Source organism: Saccopteryx leptura, chromosome X (genome assembly GCF_036850995.1).
Source record: "Saccopteryx leptura isolate mSacLep1 chromosome X, mSacLep1_pri_phased_curated, whole genome shotgun sequence".
Lineage (NCBI taxonomy): Eukaryota > Metazoa > Chordata > Mammalia > Chiroptera > Emballonuridae > Saccopteryx > Saccopteryx leptura.
In genome coordinates this window covers 127,068,317-127,086,407 of record NC_089516.1, presented here as the reverse complement: position 1 = coordinate 127,086,407, position 18,091 = coordinate 127,068,317, and the positions used below count along the sequence as shown (strand labels likewise).

Sequence of the window (18,091 nt, the reverse complement as noted above, 5' to 3'; positions counted from 1 at the left end):
GGTACCACATTCTAGGTACGAAGGAATCAGGTAGTGAATAAACCAGACAATAATCCCTGTTCTCAAGGGGTTTATGTTCTAGTAGAAGAGACAGATAAATAAATAATCTGATGTCAGATGGTTCTAAGTTCTGTAAAGAAAAATAACTCGGGATACGAAAATAATAAATGATGGAATCAAGGAGCTACAGATTTATACAGGACCACTAGGAAAGACTACTATGTGTAGGTAATGCTTGAAGCAGGTAACTGATTGGGAGGCAAGGTTATTCCAAATAAAGGGAAGGGTAAGTGCAAAAGTCCTGAGGTCAGAGTGTACTTGCTATGTGAAACACCAGATAGAATATAGAGGAGAGTGATATGAGATGAAGCTGGAGAGGTAGACAAGGGCAAGATCCTAGTGAGCTGTGCATGGGATAGTACAGACTTTGGATTTTATTCCAAGTGGGATGGAAGGAAATTGAAAGGAATAGGGTTTGAATATTATCAGCATTAAGGGAACTTAAAAGTTAGGAGCAACAGTTGACAACTCTAGCTTTAAAAATACTTTAAAAGGAAGAAAAATTAAGGAAGTTTATTAAATTGGATAGTATGTTATATAAAGCTTATTATCAAAAACAAAACAGTTTGTACGGGTAATGCTTTACTTTTGAGTCATATGCCGACTGTTGAATAACTTCAGGAGCCATCCAAAATGGTGTTCCCACAAAGGTATTTCTTTTAATTTGTGTATCTGTCAGCTGGCCAGCAACTCCAAAGTCAGCAAGTTTAACATCTCCTTGTTCTGAGAGCAACACGTTAGCAGCTGGCAGGGTGGGGGTGGGGAAAAACAATGAAAAAAAAAACCTCAGCTTCCTCAGAATGTATCTGTTTATATTAGGTTCATATAAAATTTCTGTATACCTTTTATGTCTCGATGGATTTTCTTTTCTGAATGCAGATAGTCCAGACCTTTCAAAATTTCCTTTAGCATAGTAGCGATCTGGAACTCATCAAATGGACCGGCTCGCAGCTTAGGAGGAAACACACACATACATACACATATGAAAGTTTAAAACAATAAAATTCAAACTTGATATTGTCTTTGAAATAAGGGAATCACTTAGATGTATGACATAGTTCTGTTTATTAATCCAATATTTAAATGAATGAGAAAAATTTAAAAGTTGAGAGAAGAGAGTAAAAATGTTAAATCAAAGGGCTAGAGAGGTTTTTAAATGTATTTAATCTTGGAAGGCAATAATTACAAGCAGGGTTACTTATACACTAACTCTGAATCCTGAGGTTTACTGAAAAACTTAAGATATATTTAAATGACAAAACTCGCTTTGTTTTTTCAGCTAGAAAAAAAGAAATCTGCTACCTAAAATTTGACATTTGTGGTTTAAAAATTATTTAATACTTATGCTGAACTTATTTTTACCTCAGACAATCCATAAGGTTTTCACAGCAACCCCGTTTGATCATATAGGTCACCTGTGGCAGTGTTCTTAGCATATATGTATTTTAATAGCATTGTAAAAGCAGAGATTTTGGGGACTCAGATTTAAAATTTAGTTAGGAGTCTAATAATTAAAGTATTCAGACTTTCACTGTAAAAAAATATCAAATTATGGAAGGATATGCTTTTTTCAAATAAATGTAACACATTTCCCTTTCTCTCCCCATCCCTGTACCAAAGCCAATAGTTCCAAAGGGAATACAAGGGAAGCAATGATGAGGTTTCAGGAGAACCTGTAATGGAATATCGGAAAATCTTTCTCTAAAATAAATGGTTATTTTAAAATTCTGCTACCTTGTAAAGCACAAACAGTAGACTGTACAACATTTACAGGAAAGGGTGGGAAGCTAAAGTCAGAGCTAAAGTAAAGTTCTGTTTGCTGGAAAGAGGAAAGAGGTGGTGAAAATCAAACACTGCCTACTCTGCCTCCCATTGGGAGGGATCCACAGCCTTAGGCACCTTGTGTATTTCATCCTTCATGAATGCCGTATTTATTCTGAATAAATGGTACTTTCATGTTGAAATTTAACACTTTAAAATAGAACCCATACTTCAGTCTCACCATTTAACATTAACTGTGGTCTGGGTAGAGTCATATCTATAATTCAATAGATGCCTTTCCTATGTAACATTATCTATTTATTTTCAAATCTATCAACTCCCACCCAGAAGTTTCTATTTAAACAGTAGTGATTACAGTCATTCTTAAAGGTAAAAGTGGCATATTATGTTATTGATTACTGGCAATGACATTCTGAGGTATACAAAGTAACTGAAAGGCAAACACCATACTACTAAAGATTAGTACTTAGTATCACTATCATAAAATGTTGACAGGGCCAGAAGAGGTACGCTCTCAGTTACTTAAGAAATTAGGGAAGATCCATATAAGGGTACTAGCTATTATTCTGAAGGACTTCTAAAAGTAGTCTGGTTAAGTCAGTGTATTACCTAAAACAGGATTTTAAAAATATATATAAGTAAAAACAAACAAACAAAAAAGGTTTCTAAAGACCCATTTGCTTTTCTGGTATGTTTAGTTCTAGTTTCAAATTCAATTCAGTAAAAGTAAAATTTCATTGAACTGGGCACTAAAGGAGGACAGGAGGGAGAGATGTTGTGGCAGGGAAATGAGAATGGGGTGGTGGGAGGGTTGAGTTTTTATGGCTCCTTACCAGACAGAATCCCAAACCTTGTGGTTCAAATGTTTCCTTAGTCATGTTAATAATGATTAGAAAAGGAGAAAAAAACAAGTTGGGAAGAGAAAGAAAGTAAAGTAGATGGGATAGAGAATTTTTATTTCCAATGCAACCTTGGGAGAGATAATGCAAAAATCTTGATCCACCATACTTGGAGTGCATAATTGAACTCTCTCCAATGACTAAAGACCCTGTCATTTCTCTAATAGCTAATACCTCTGCCTTCAGGGCAGTGTACTGGCCTTAGATAATTTGCCTCTTTTGTTAATCGAGGAAATCCATTTGTTCTTTTAAGGAATGTATACTTGTGCATTTAAGATTTTTTTTTTCATTCCTTTGACTTCCAGCCTGTCCCTGATGCAACATCCTATGTTATTCCTTCTTACAGTTAGCATGTTGCTTCCACCTTTTTTCCTTCGTTGCTATTGTTTTCTTCTATTAATCTTATTACATGTGCTTTTGTTGTAAATTATTGCAATTCATATCAAAGAGAAGTGAGGTGTAATAAATTTAATAAAATATCAAAGTATGCTCAAAGTTGGTGGATATACAACAAAAATTTTTCAAGAATGGGAAAGAATCTTGAGGTATACACTATATCATGTTAATATAAGTGAAAAGTCATAGTCATATTAATCAGGGGCCAGTTTAAAGTAATAAGTACTCTCTGCTCAGCATCCCTCTTGTTTTCACTTTTCCTGCTAACTTAAGTCTCTAAGCTTATCCTTTATTAGAGTCCCCAAATGATAGCACTGATTTGTACAGGACTATACATAGAAAAGCAACAGCACAGTTTCTCATCACTTTCTCTCTCTAGAAAGCCCAGTTAAATGAGATTTATAATTAAATCACATTATTATTATTTAGAACTAGAAAAACAAAACCAGAGAGATTACTAACTTATTATCTTTATTTAACATTTGAGGAAATTAAGGCAAAGAGGTTAAATGGCTTGCAATACATTAGGCAGCTAGTCAGTAGAATCAGGACTGGAACCTAGGTCTCTTGATTTTTAGCTACCACAAGGCTAAGAAATATTTAAGTTCATTGAATTTGCACTAATTCACATTTGTATTAGTAGGCAGAGATCAGAATGGCAGGATGAGATTAAGATCTCACAAACATTTCATTAAGAGATTTCATAAAACTGACCAAACTACTACTAGGGGATACAGATTGTGTTAGTTAGGGTTGGACCGGTATCCAATGCTTAACACAGCAATCAGTGATCCTGATGAAATCAGTGGACTAGTTTTGTCAACGCCTACAAAACAGGGAAGAGATATTGTGAGCAACTTGGGAGACAGGATAAATTAACTGTGATAAATGTGGAAAGGGACCTTATTGTTTAAAAACTGGAAGGAGAATCATGAACATCTGTAAAGCTTCATTTTGAGCTAATAGAAAAAAAAAACTATTGTATATCAAAATTCTGTGACAAGACAAATAGAAATGAGATCACTTAACTTCAACCCAAGAATGAGATCCGACTCCATATGTATGAAGGGTTATTATACAAAGAAACACCTCTTATGTTCTATCACTAGAGAGAAAACAGAAAGAAAAACTGAACTCAAACTTTAGGATATAAGAATTAGATCAGACACAAGGAAGGATTACCTAACTCAGCAACCAATGAAACTGAGATGAATTCTTAGTAGGAGAAGAGAATTCTCATCAAGCTTAATTACTGTTTCTTTAGAATGGTATAAATATGGTTGATTTTAAAGGAATGAACCTTATGACCATTTCTGTTCATAGGATTATTGGAAACTTTGAGTTATTGGCAGGATTTAACCATTTTAGATATATTTAATCACTTGCAGTTAGGAAAATTCATCTCTACTTTAAAAATAAGAATTAAACTATTACTTGACTTTAATTATCAAAAACTGTTATTTTCAGAAACAGCATATTCTATCATTTCAGAGGCAGAAACATACTAATAAAATATATAATTTTAAAGATGGGGGAGGTGAACACACAATATGGTGTATATAGGATATATGTTGTAGAATTGGGCCCCTGAAACCTGTATAATTATGGTAGCTGGTATCTCCCTAATAAATTCAAGAAAAAAATAGTAAAAAAAAATAATAAAGATGGAAGATAACTTAAATAACTTAGTGCCACTTCTTTGTTTTATATGACATCAAAGTCCAAGGCTTTTATGTGTTTACTTCACAGTCATCAATTCAGTTATCAATAAAGCCAGTCTTATAATTTAAACTCCCATAGGCCAACCTAGTAGTCTTTCTACTATACAAAGTTGCTTTTAGTACTTCATCCTGAATTTTTTTTTGTGTGTGTGTGTGTGTGTATGACAGAGATAGAGAGAGGGACAGATAGGGACAGACAAGAAGGGAGAGAGATGAGAAGCATCAATTCTTCGTTGCAGCACCTTAGTTGTTCATTTATTGCTTTCTCATGTGTGCCTTGACCGGAAATATACAGCAGAGCAAGTGACCCCTTGCTCAAGCCAGCGACTTTGAGCTCAAGCTGGTGAGCCTTACTCTAACCAGATGAGCCCACACTCAAGCCAGCAACCTCAGGATTTCGAACTTGGATCCTCTGCGTCCCAGTCCAATGCTCTATCCACCGCTCTACCACGTGGTCAGGCTTCACACTGAATTTTAAATACAATGTCATCTTAATAAAGATTATCAAGGAAAAAAAAAACATTGACAGAATCACATTAATTTGGGAAAAACAACCAGTGTTTCTCAAAGGTATTTTGGGTATGAACACATATTCATAGGATGGAACTCTTCCTGCATACTGAAGAATTTTAGCATCCTCATCCTTGCCTACTAAAAGTGCTATAGCACTTCCAAGTAATTATGGCAACCAAAATCCTATCACATTTCCAAATGACCTATAAAGAAGCTCAAAACTCTATAGAGAACTGGGCCTACAGGTCTACTTGGTTAGAATCCAAGAACTACTTTTAGTGATAGTTACCTGATTTACATATTTTTTAAAATCTAAGAACACTCAGTCTTTTCAGGGATAAGCTTACAAAGTAAAACTCTAAACTGACAGCAACTGTCAAACACTCATTCCTAACTTTGGGGGCTTGATTTTATTAAGCTATTTGCATTTCTCATATTCTCTAAGAATGTTAGCAATATGCTCAATTCTTCAAAACAACTAAATCTGCTTAAGGGTAGTAGTCCTGAACAAAGAGTTTAATTTGAACAGAGTAACTAAAGCAACCACAAAGCTTGCCCCAAATTTGTTGTTTACTCTATTTAAAAAGTTATGGCATAGATGTGTGTGTTCATTTAAAAACACTTACAAGATCCAGCGCTGAACCTCCACCCAGGTATTCCATAATTATCCATAATTTTGAACCCTGCAAAAGCCAGGAAACAATTTGTCATTACAAACTTGAGCCTAATAATATAACTAGCATAGCCTTTAAATCTGAGATACTAATGTATTGGTTTTAAAATGAAGGTATAAAATTAGGTGTTTGGAACCCTGAATATATTTCTCTATAGAACATTACAAATGAAAGTAAAGTTCTGAGACTTGAATGTCCTCCAAATTTAGTTAGCTTGTGATACAGTTAAATAAATAGCTAATTATAATTTATTTTGACACTATTAGCAATTTTATAAATCCCCTCCAAAAGAAACCATAGCTTTAAAATATTATTTTGAATGATAATATTAAAGGGAAAAAAAAGATACATTAAAGAATGAGGAAGTGAATGGAAACTTGCAGAAAATTTGAATGGGGCTTCCGGATGCTTTCATGTGATTTTAGAGTTTGAGGACACTGGATATTTTGTCTTCTTTCAGTTTCTGGCTTTTGTTTTAATGTACTTTACATCTTTATTCAGCCATGATTAATGGGTATTTTTGGTACACACACAGAACATAGAAAGAATACTGTCCCCCTCCCCAGCTAAATGGATAAGAGAAAGGAAGTGTACAGCTTTAAAAGAATGTGATTGCTCCCGGTAGAGTTCACTTCACTGTAAGTTGTATAAGAGCAAATGTGGCACATAGGGATAGTATATGTATGTAAATTCTAAAACAGTGGTGTACACACACACACACACACACATCAGTCAGCTCTGTCAGATAAAATTTGGAATAAACCATTATATCCTTTTACTTTTTTCTTTCAACTACAGTTTAAAATACTATGGATGTCTTTATCTCCATACCACTTCATGAGTTTTACTCTCTAAATTTTTGTGGGTCCACAGAGTTGATTGAAAGAGGAATAGTTTTATTATACTGGCAAGTAGCCAAGTTGTGAATGGATTGTGTTCCAAAAGAACATTTTTAAGTAGATATTTAGAATTTTGAAAACAAGCATTTTCCCATAAAACATATGTCTAGTTTCTTGAGGTAGTCCCTGAAAAGACAATTTAATGCAATGGTAGCCATAATAAACTAGTTTAACAGAGACACTAACTACTATGTACCATAACAATGTTTCTAGGGGAAAACATATATTCAGAGTTGTGCTTCAACTTGGGATGTCAGGAAAAGCTTTCTCACCTTTACAGCCCCAGCTACAGTAAGAAGATTCTCAAGCTATTGTCAGTAGCCCTCAAATACTAAAATCCATGTAAAGTACTCAGTAGATTTATTCAAAATGTACAAGCATCTTCATGAAGCTTGGGCTTTATCATGGCAGAGAATGGATTCCAGGAACATGATGATGAGTGTCTATGTGACTGTAGTGTGGGGAATAAGATGAGGCATAGGGTTAGGGACAAAGGAGGGAGGGCTTGGTTAATTTAAAATGAAGAATTCTTCCCTACATTCTTGAGGCTGACAACAACCTCGGTCCGTGGGTCATTTGGTACTGGTCCGCAGAGAAAGAATAAATAACTTACATTATTTCCATTTTATTTATATTTAAGTCTGAATGATGTTTTATTTTTAAAAAATGACCAGATTCCCTCTGTTACATCCGTTTAAGACTCACTCTTGATGTTTGTTTCGTAAGTTCAACAATTATATTTAAAAATACCACAGTTTTTACACCGGTCACATAATTTTATTTTGTGCATTTTTCTGTCCCACCCTAAAGGCCGGTCCGTGAAAATATTTTCTGACATTAAATCAGTCTGTGGCCCCAAAATGGTTGGGGACCACTGATCTAGGGTATATAAAAGAAAGAGAGCAACAATGCACCTCCCCCACCCCCAACCTTGAGATTTACTCTTTCCTGTCACAACATGTCAGCCTGAACTGAGGAAAGAAAGAGCTGAGAGTGTTTGCTAGCAGCAGTGTCTAGAGCAGGGGTATTCAATCATTTTATACCTACTGCCCACTTTTGTATCTCTGTTGGTAGTAAAATTTTCTAACCGCCCACCGGTTCCACAGTAATGGTGATTTATAAAGTAGGGACGTAACCTCACTTTATAAAATTTATAAAGCAGAGTTACAGCAAGTTAAAGCATATAGTAATAATTACTTACCAAGTACTTTATGTCGGATTTTTGCTAAGTTTGGCAGAATCAATCGTTATAAAACAATTTACTACAATTAAATCTATCTTTTTATTTATACTTTGGTTGCTCCAGTACCGCCCACCATGAAAGCTGGAATGTCCACTAGTGGGAGGTAGGGACGAGGTTGACTACCACTGGTCTAGAGAATAAAAGAGAGGAAATAATTCCCCATTACGATGTGAAGGAGAGAGGAGTTTCCAGATAGGGTCATGTAATTTGTTTTAACCCTTTGAGCAGTACGAACGTTCATGTATGTCCTCATGCCTTCTGACCATCCAGAGTATGATCAATTTACTTTAAAAATGTGTAAGGCAACATTAAAAAAAGGCAAATGTATGTTCTTCTTATTTCCATATATTGGTTATCAAACAAACATGATTTTAAGTTAATAAAACTGTAACTGGAAAAAAGATGGCGGCAGAGTAGGCAGACGTTCCAACTGCCACCTCCCAGGACTAAATTGTATTATAACTTCATTTAAGAACAATCATCTTGAAAAACTAAATTTGGACTAAATCAGTGGTTCTCAAAGTGTGTGCCAAGGCACACTGGTGCAGCCAAGATTTCCAGGTGCACCCTATGGTATTCCAGAGAAATATGTGCCTGTTGGCGACCAAAAAACCAACAGGGATTTTAGAGTTTAGATTTTTGGGGGACAGAGGTGTGGGGAATTGGCTGTAAGCTGACAGTCTGCCCAACCCCCACCTCACTTGCCTGATTAGGTTGCAAAAGGCTCTTAAGCTTTGGTGCTGGATTGTTTACACTACCCCCATGTTCCCCAGAAAGAAGGCAAGTTTATTCTATCTTTGTTTGGTGTAAAGTTAAGAAGATATGTATGGTGGGGGTTTTCTGCACTCCACACAGTTAAGAGTAAAAAGAGAGAAATTCTTCAATGTATTGATGAAGAAATGAGAGTCTGCCTTTCAAATATATGCCCAAACATTGAAGAAATCACTAGGACACATCAGACTCATGTTTCTCATAAACACAAGAATAAAAAAACATAACACATTCATGCCAGGACCTGCCAAATTTACAAAATCTTACTAAGAATGTATCTATGTATATAAAAAGTTAACTTTGTCATTATTTTTTATTTTTGAACCCCTCTTTTTTACGAATTCTAGAAAGCATAACTCAAAATTGTGACATAAAAAATTTTTTTAATGTCAGAATAAATTTAATTTTGTGGTATTTATTTTGTTTAATTACCAGAAATCACACTTGGACTTTATTTTTTTTCTTTAATATTTGAGTTAATTATTATAACATATTTCTCAGAAATTTGTACATAGTGCACCTACAATTATTTGTAGGATTTTAAATGTGCCCCGACGTCAAAAAGTTTGAGAACCACTAGACTAAACTAAGAGGATCTATAACCAAGGATCACCGAGGAAGCCACACAAACTGGTAAGAAGGGCGAAGATGCGGAAAGGGCTGCCCCACTCCTAGAAGCAAGCAGTGGCCCAAAGGGACTCTCACAGCGGGTGGGTTGCCCTGAGAGGTGTGGTTCCTCAGCCCCAAGACCAGAGCCCCAGTCTAGAGCCCCAGAGCCTAGAAGAGGTGCCCATACAGCATTTAGCTGTGGAAGGAGCTGGGTTTCTATCTGTGAGAAATAGACACACTTCTCGGACACAGATTCTGTTTTAAAGGCCCATGCAGAAAACCTCGTTCACAGCCACTTACCCAACGCTCAAGCAGGGGAGAGTTGAGAGGACTGGAGTTGCATGAGTGGAGTGTAAAGTTGGAGGCCCAGGGAGAGACACTGTGAGGGATGGAAACTGGAACCCCTGTGCTGAGTCATTCTCCAGTTCTGCAGTCACCATCTTTCCTGGCTGAGTGGCATCAGCCTGGGGAAAAGCAGCTGCAATGCCCATGGGAGTCTCTCATATACTAGACATGGTGATAGGTCGTTCTGAGAGGCCAGGAAGCAGGAGGCTTGTCAGTGACTCAATTTTCTGATGTTGAGACTGGAGCACCCCACTACACTCTCCTGAGTCTATGACTGATGCTTCCACCTCACAGGAGACTCAGTTGAGTCTGTCCAGAGAGTGGGCAGTCCACACCTCTGAGACTCAGAGGCCATACCCACCGGACTCCTGGGGCCACACCCTACTAAAGTCTGTGAAAAAAGTCTGGTCAGACTGACTCCTGGGGCCAAGAGGCCAAGCCGAACCCACCACCCTTCCTAATCCCTGAATTACCCCAGGCTCTAGACTCTAGCAGAGGATTTTTCAGCAGCTGAGCCTAACAAGCAGCCAGCAGACACACTGGAAGAGTCGGGACTCAGGGAACCTTGGCCATTTGAGTGGACTTTCCCCCAGGAACAGAGTGGGTAAAAGTCAACATAGGCATGCAGTTAGGTATTTCCATGTACACTTGGGCCTAGCAGAGTCAGCCACAAACCCTTAATTGCTTGTAGCTTCAAGAAGGTTGCTGAGGGCCAGTCACAGACAGTGTCACTCAATGGTCTGTGCTGGGCTCCTGGCAGGGAGGCCCAGGGCTGGCACATGCAAGGGCCAGCTGTGGAAAGCATATGTTCAGGACCTAACAACTCTTATTAGAGTGGTATCCTAAGGAAAAGCACCTCACACTTGGCCTAACTGAGGTGAGTTCCACTCTCTGTGATCAGCACCAGCACAGTAGCTCATGTGCATTGTATACGGTAGAGCTTCTCAAACAGCCGGCCAGGGTGCTGGATATTCTGTTATTCTAGGCTAGATTCCACAGGGGAAGGTAGAGAGGCTTGGAGCATGGACATTTAAAGTGTGGGTCCCTGTGAGCCTATTGTTGGATCTGATCTAGGGGCTTAGCCACCTTTGGGAGGGGCACAGTCAGCCCCAGGAGAGGACTCTCTCATTCTTTCTCCCTGAGACCAGGGTCTCAACAGCTGAGTAGCCGGTTGGCTAGACTCAGTCTAAACCTACAGCTCACTTTGTTGCGGAGAAATAAAATTTGAATTTCCAGCAGTGGCTGAGCGATCAAGCTCTGGAGTAGGGGTCACATTCCCTGTACTGAGCTCCTGACCAAGAGAACCCTGAAGTAGGGGCTCTCACAAACTTTGTTTTCACAACCTCATCTGCGCTAACCCACCAAGCGTGCAATCTGTAGAGGGGTTTGTTGGGTGAGATCAATCTGAGCCCACACTACAGTCTTACTACAGAAGACTCTGTGGGAAGACCAGGCAGCTGAAAGAGAAGGAGGAGAAGCTGCAAAGTGGAGACAAATCTGGCCCTGGCCAGTTGGCTCAGTGGTAGAGAGTTGGACTGGCATGGGGAAGTCCTGAGTTTGATTTCTGGCCAGGACACACAGGAGAAGCGCCCACCTGCTTCTTCACCCTTCCTCTTCTCCTTCCTCTCTATCTCTCTCTTCCCCTCTTGCAGTCAAGGCTCCATTGGAGAAGAGTTGGCCCAGGCACTGAGGATGGCTCCATGGCCTCTGCCTCAGGCTCTGGAATGCTCCAGCCACAACAGAGCAACACCTCAGATGGGCAGAGAATTGCACCTGGAAGGCATGCTGGCTAGATCCCAGTCGGGCACATGTGGGAGTCTGTCTGACTGCCGCCACGCTTCTAACTTTCGAAAAATACCCCAAAAAAAGAAGTAGAGAAAAATCTTACAGAGCTTGGGGCTTCCATGGCGCTATTGTCATCTCTAAGTAGGAGGAAACTGATCTTTATACAAAAGATCACAGTATCCACACACAAAAAACGCAGACACAAACAGCAAGAGTATAGTAGCTGCAGACTGAAACTCACAGCGGGTTACAAACAACAGCTGACATCAACCCAAGAACAAGTAGAGACAACACTACTGGTAGTGGGTGGCAGACAACACCAACCCTAGACTCAACTACTTACACAAGCAATATACTGAAATGTGGAGTCTTGGAGGCATCAGACACTGTGGAAAATAAATACGCCCAACAAGATGGACACTGCACAGTGTGTAATATGATCAAGATTGAGGAACGGAATAGAGGCAGAGGTGGGGTCACAGGGAGCAGAGGAACAGCTGTCAGAGGGGAGGGGGATGAGGGGATGGGTTCAGTGAAGGTACAGGGATTAGTGAAACTATATATACATAAAACAGAGATATAGATAACAGGACAGCAAATCCTAGATGGAAGGGGGGAGGAAGTTCGGGGGAAGAAGTTGGGGGGAGGAAGTTGGGGGAAGGAGGTGGGGGGGTAGAGGGGGTATAAAAAGGGACACAGAGGTGAGGGGTGAGGGCGTTACATTAAGTGGGACACTTAAATCCATGTAAACATAATAAATTAAAATTATTAAAAATAAAAAAATAAAATAGAACACAAAAAAGAAAAAAAAAACCCAACAAAATACTAAAGAAAATAAAAGAAAAAAAAAACTAACTGGAATTCCATTTTTTTTTTGAAAAAAATCTCACTTTGAGCTTGAAAAAAACTCACTACTCAAAGGGTTAATATATAGAAATTAGGTACTCTGAACCTCAGACTTATTATGAACCTGATGTGTATTTATACTCTTTTCAAGAGAAAAAGTGTTTTTCATAATGCCATATAGCCTGAGTAATTTTTTTCATTTGCACAAGTTTTGTTTCTAATAAGCACTATATTTTTACCTTATAAATTCAGAATCTTTCCATTCTCCTGAAATTTAAAAGAAAAAATAAAAGGATCTTATAAAACATTCTTATCTGTTTTTGAAATTCTGTGTGATTAAAAGCACTTGTTTTCCAAGTTAAAAACAATGTGTGTGTGTGTTTGGTACCAATTTAAAACAGATCCTTACCAACTGTCTTTTCTTCACCAAATAGTATTCATAGACAGCAAAAAATATGATTAAATTATGACTAAGCAATTTCTAGATCTGAAAAAATGGCTTCCTTTTAGTAAGCAAGTTTTTTTTTTTTTTCAGTAAAACTAGTACTCTTCTGAGATAGGCAGAGAATCAGAACTGTCCAACAGCTTTTCTGTATGCTTCCTTCTGATCTTCACTCCCAGAGACAAGCCCCACTGGAGGATGGCCATAGGTCTCCACATTCAGAAGACTGATGTGCAGGCATGAGTGCTGAAGTAAAGCCTAATGTACATAGGCATAAACTGGAAACTGGTGGGGTTCTTTCCTCCTCAAGAAAGCTTAAGGCAGGGAGGCTCTTTTGACAGGTTCCATGGCCACATTAGGTGTCAATGAAAACACCAATCACAAGGAAAACAAAACAAAAAATAATGTTGATCCTATGTTTGTATTCTTTTGGAGGGACTAAAATGTCTATCTTTGATTTCTGATAAAAGATATTTGTGTTGGGGAACACAAATAAGTATGTTTGGTTTGCCTTTAAATAATTTAAAAAAAGCTAAGATGATATCTACATACTGGTCTACAATTCCAGAAAAGCCAAGTGATTGGACACCATAACTATACACATTTAGCACATTTTGGCATCAGAAGTCCCTGAAAGAAAAACTTCAGTTCTCCACTTATAAATTAATCCACACATTTTAACAATGGGTTGAAGGAATAATTTTAAAGTCCTGCATCAACATAGTTAATTACCTAGGGGTTAGGAAGTGACTTTCTGTACCAAAATTGTACAATTTACTGAGGAGGGGTTGTAGCCTAGTATTAATTACTGGTGCCTGCAGTATATCAACTCTGTCACACCATGAGACCTTTGAACCTCATTGTTTACTGCTAAAGCAGACATTTGAACAAAAAGGAGAAAAATGTTGCTGTGGAACTTGGAATTAATTTGTTCATAGGTAATCGATTTAATATACTAATTAATGTATTTAAGAAATCATTCTATATCAAGTACACATTGAATGCAGTAAATTGGTATATAAATCCAATAGTCAATCATGATGTTGACCACATAAACAAGCATATATAAGTAAAATGAGTCCATCACCAAAGGACAAATGACGTATGATTCCACTTATATAGGAAACCTAGGTTGTGAAATTCATACAGAAAGTAGAATGGTGGTTACCAAGGGCTGTGATGAGGAGAGAATGAGCAGTTACTATGTAATATATAGTTTCAGTTGAGGAAGATTAAAAAGTTATGGAGATAGACTGTGGTGATACTTGTACAACAATCTGAATGCACTTAATACCAAATAACTGTACACTTAAAATGGTAAAAATGGCAAATTTGATTATGTATATTTTACTACAATAAAAAATAGAATGTATACTTTTATAGAACTGAAAGTGACAATAGAGATCATCTTGGCAGATACTTTATTACCTCTGAATTGTTTTTCTTTCAGTCTAGAATCCTTGTTTATAACTCACCTTCACATCTCAACCCCCATCAAAATCATATTCAAGACTTAGTTCAAATGTTGCTCCCTAGTTTTAGGGTTATTGTACATATAAGTGCAGAATATGAGGCAAGTTATATATCTCTATCTGGGGCTAAGAGGAGAAGCTGGACCAGAGACAGAACAGGGAACATATGCAGAATGAGGGGAATACATATAAATAAATGTCTGCTGAATTGAATCTAACATGAGGCTTCTTAGAGGTGTATTATATGAAGTTTAAAGCTATTCTTATTTTGAAGGGGGAAAAAACATCGTAAGGAGAGTTTTCCTACTTCAGTTTCCTTCATGTTATATAAGAAAAAACTCATGCACACAGACAACAGTATGGTGATTGTTGGGGAAGAGGCCATGGAGGAGGTGGAAGAGGGTATAAGGAGATAAATTGTAATGGAAAGAGACTTGACTTGGGGTAGTGAACACACAGTACAGTGTACAGAGATGTGTTGTAGAATTGTGCACCTGAAACTTCTATAATTTTGTTAAGCAGTGTCACCCCAATAAATGCAATAAAAAGAAAGGAACATTAAAACACTTCAATTATCTCTAAATTAAAGAATATTCCAGAAATATTTACCAAATGCTTTAAGTATGCACAGTATGCACATAAAAATATCTCAGGAAAAATGAGAAAGCCACAAAATTGTACAGACTCTATTCTGTAATATTGTACTTAAATCATTCAATTTTCTGTTTTGTTTTGTTTTTAATACATATTTGTGGTTGTAATATGTAGAGTGGGGCATATTTCCTTAACATAAGCAGAGATCTAAAGGTATTTTTCAACAACAAATAAAGACATGATTTAAATTTTATTCAATGCCTGAGAAAGCTTCATTTTAATATTTACATTGAACTAGAAAAAAATATTTAAAGATTATAAAAGATTCTTCCAGTATTATGATATCAGAAAGGAAGGTTTTGCTTATTTTAGTATACTTTATAAAGGCTAACTTTGTTCCTCAAGAAAATCTTCAGTGAACTAAAATTAAAGGAAAACACTGTGGTCATACTGATGTGTTTGTCTAGTTTTTACTCTTGTTTTTAAAAATGAAGTTATACAGTAATCTCAGTCAAAATAAACATCTAGTATATTTTTTATGTCTCAAGGAAATCATTACAACTGCATACAGTTCCAAAGAGCGTATAATTTTCTCTCAAATGCAATGACTTTTCTTTTAGCATACAGTGAGGGCTTGGTTACGTATGATATTCTGCATAAGGACAACCCAAGAAAACCCCATATCCTACTTCACTCCATTAAATTGATTCACAAAATTCCCCATGTCATCTGAAATGGGAGGATGGGTCACAATAAGGACGTAATTTAATTGATAATGCAGTTACCTGATGGCACTTAAAGGGTGTAGCCTTGAATCGCATTGACTTCATTAAACAGAACCCTGTTATATTTGATATGATGTTAAGCACAAGCCCATGTAGCCACACAATGTTTTTCTGGAACCCAGAGATGTTTACTGATGATAATAACAGTAACATTTTTCTCTACTAGAAAAAGTACTTCCTGGGAATGCACTATAAATATGATCCAAATTGTACACTTTAATTACAAGCACTCCATGGTTAAACAAGTTGGTCAATTTAAGAATTTAAATAAATGATATTAAAATGTTATAAAATCATAATCTAGCTAATACACACATATTTATTTACTGTAAGTAAGTATATTCAGGATACAAATATATGCAGCTGTGAATTTCTACGATTCTATCATGAAGTGAAATTGTTTCTCAAAGTAGTCTTTTACATCATGGACTTTAATTAATGATGAATAAAGGAAATAAAAATAATTCAGTTTAATCTATTAAGAAGGCATCTTAGATAATGGTTATATATCACTGACTAGAGGAAGAACATGCTATATAGTTAAGATCTAGAAAAAAACTATCAGTTTTACTTATTTAAAAAATAAGTATTTATTCTGTGACTGGTACATATATACAGTGAGGGGAAATTTTTAAAAGATTGAAATCTTAGGAATATATAATACAAAGAGGGCTGCAATTTATTTTCCACGAGAGTACTGAATATAAATAAACAAAGGCTGTAGGCAACCAATAAAACAATCAATACCATTTCAGTACCCATTTTCAATATAATATAGAGTAGCCCATGTTAAATAGGGCTTATTTAATTTTTAAAGTTACTTACCAAATATAGCTTATCTGTTAGAGACAACTAAAAATAGGAAGGTTCATGTCTATTCTAGAGTGGGTCTGAAATGACCAGGTTTAATTCAGAAAAATGTAAACCAGAACGAGGAAACACACACACACACACACACATACTCTCTCTCTCTCTCTCTCTCTCTCACACACACACACACACACACACACACACACACATACACACATACATATACAAAAACAACAAATTATTGGGGCTGCCTACAACCAAGTCTGCTATGGGAATTATTACAAACTACTAAGAGTGAGTGACCATAGGATTACTAAAAAAGAATCTGATTGCTAAATAAGATTTCTAGAAAAGAATATAACTGTATGCATGTTACACATAATCGAATAAGTATGTAAATAGTAAAATGAAATAATGGCTCACACTAAGAAGTAAATCAAACAGAAATTGTCATCAGAAGCACCTTTTCTTGGAAACTTTTTCTTGAAGCCTTCACACCACCACCCAAAGAGGATAAAAGTGACTACTTGTTAATTTGTGCTCTATTTTACCTTGTACATATTTAATCACAAAATCTGCACCGTTTTAGTACAATATGGAACAGTGAGCTCCTTAATGGCATGATTAAATTGTTCACATTTTATCTAGCACCTAGCAAAGTGTAAGACAAATAGTGACTGTTTGGCTGTTTAATGATTCATTCTATGCATTCTTTCCACATTTATATATAATTCATTTACAATGACAATAAATCAAACCTTGTAAAAAGGCAGGAAATTGATGATGAATTTCTGTATCAGTATTAACTAATACAGATAGATTATCTTAGGGTTTATTTGGTTAGCAGAAAATAAAAAGATAGATTAATTTTTATGCAGATCAACAGCTTGAGATGTTCTATATGGAGGTAGATTCTGCCTGGAGGTTAAAGACTGCCAAATCCTGATCCCTTTTTGGCCCAGAGATGAAGAAAAATATCAAACAACAACAGAAAAACATTCCCCCCTTGCAAACACTGAAAAGCAAAGATTTAATAGTGCTTTCCTTTGAAAGATATCAACCTTAGAAAAAACAATGTTATTATAATTTAAACTCTAACCTAAGTTAGATTTTTCTAATTATTTATGCTTCACATTCAGTAGACACGACTGAACTTCTAACTTTGGAACCCATGAAATCTTGGATTTGCTAATCAAAGTTTTCTGTTATATAGTAACATCCCCCATCTGCTAGAAATTTAGGTGTCTGCTAATTCCATGATCCTGGAAACTGAAAATCCAACTGTTTTTTGGAGGAGGAGGGAACAGATATTATTCTATTTCATTCCATTTAAACAAATATTTATCATGTGCTTAAGATGTGCCATGCCTTGTGCTAAGTCATATTAAAACTAAGACTGGTTGAGCTAAACACTCTGCCATCAAGGAGCTCACAACCTGAAGGGA

General features: G+C 36.6%; 1 protein-coding gene across 1 annotated transcript in view; it reads right to left on the bottom strand.

Moving 5' to 3' along the window:
• Positions 1-18,091, bottom strand: part of STK26 (serine/threonine kinase 26) — a 76,443-nt gene that overhangs the window by 6,949 nt on the left and 51,403 nt on the right. Inside the window, exons 4-6 of the mRNA XM_066356985.1 lie at positions 5,998-6,054; positions 903-1,011; positions 647-804 (exon numbers count right to left, since the gene is read on the bottom strand). Of these exons, the coding sequence (XP_066213082.1) occupies positions 647-804; positions 903-1,011; positions 5,998-6,054 (324 nt within the window). The remainder of the gene's footprint in view (positions 1-646; positions 805-902; positions 1,012-5,997; positions 6,055-18,091) is intronic.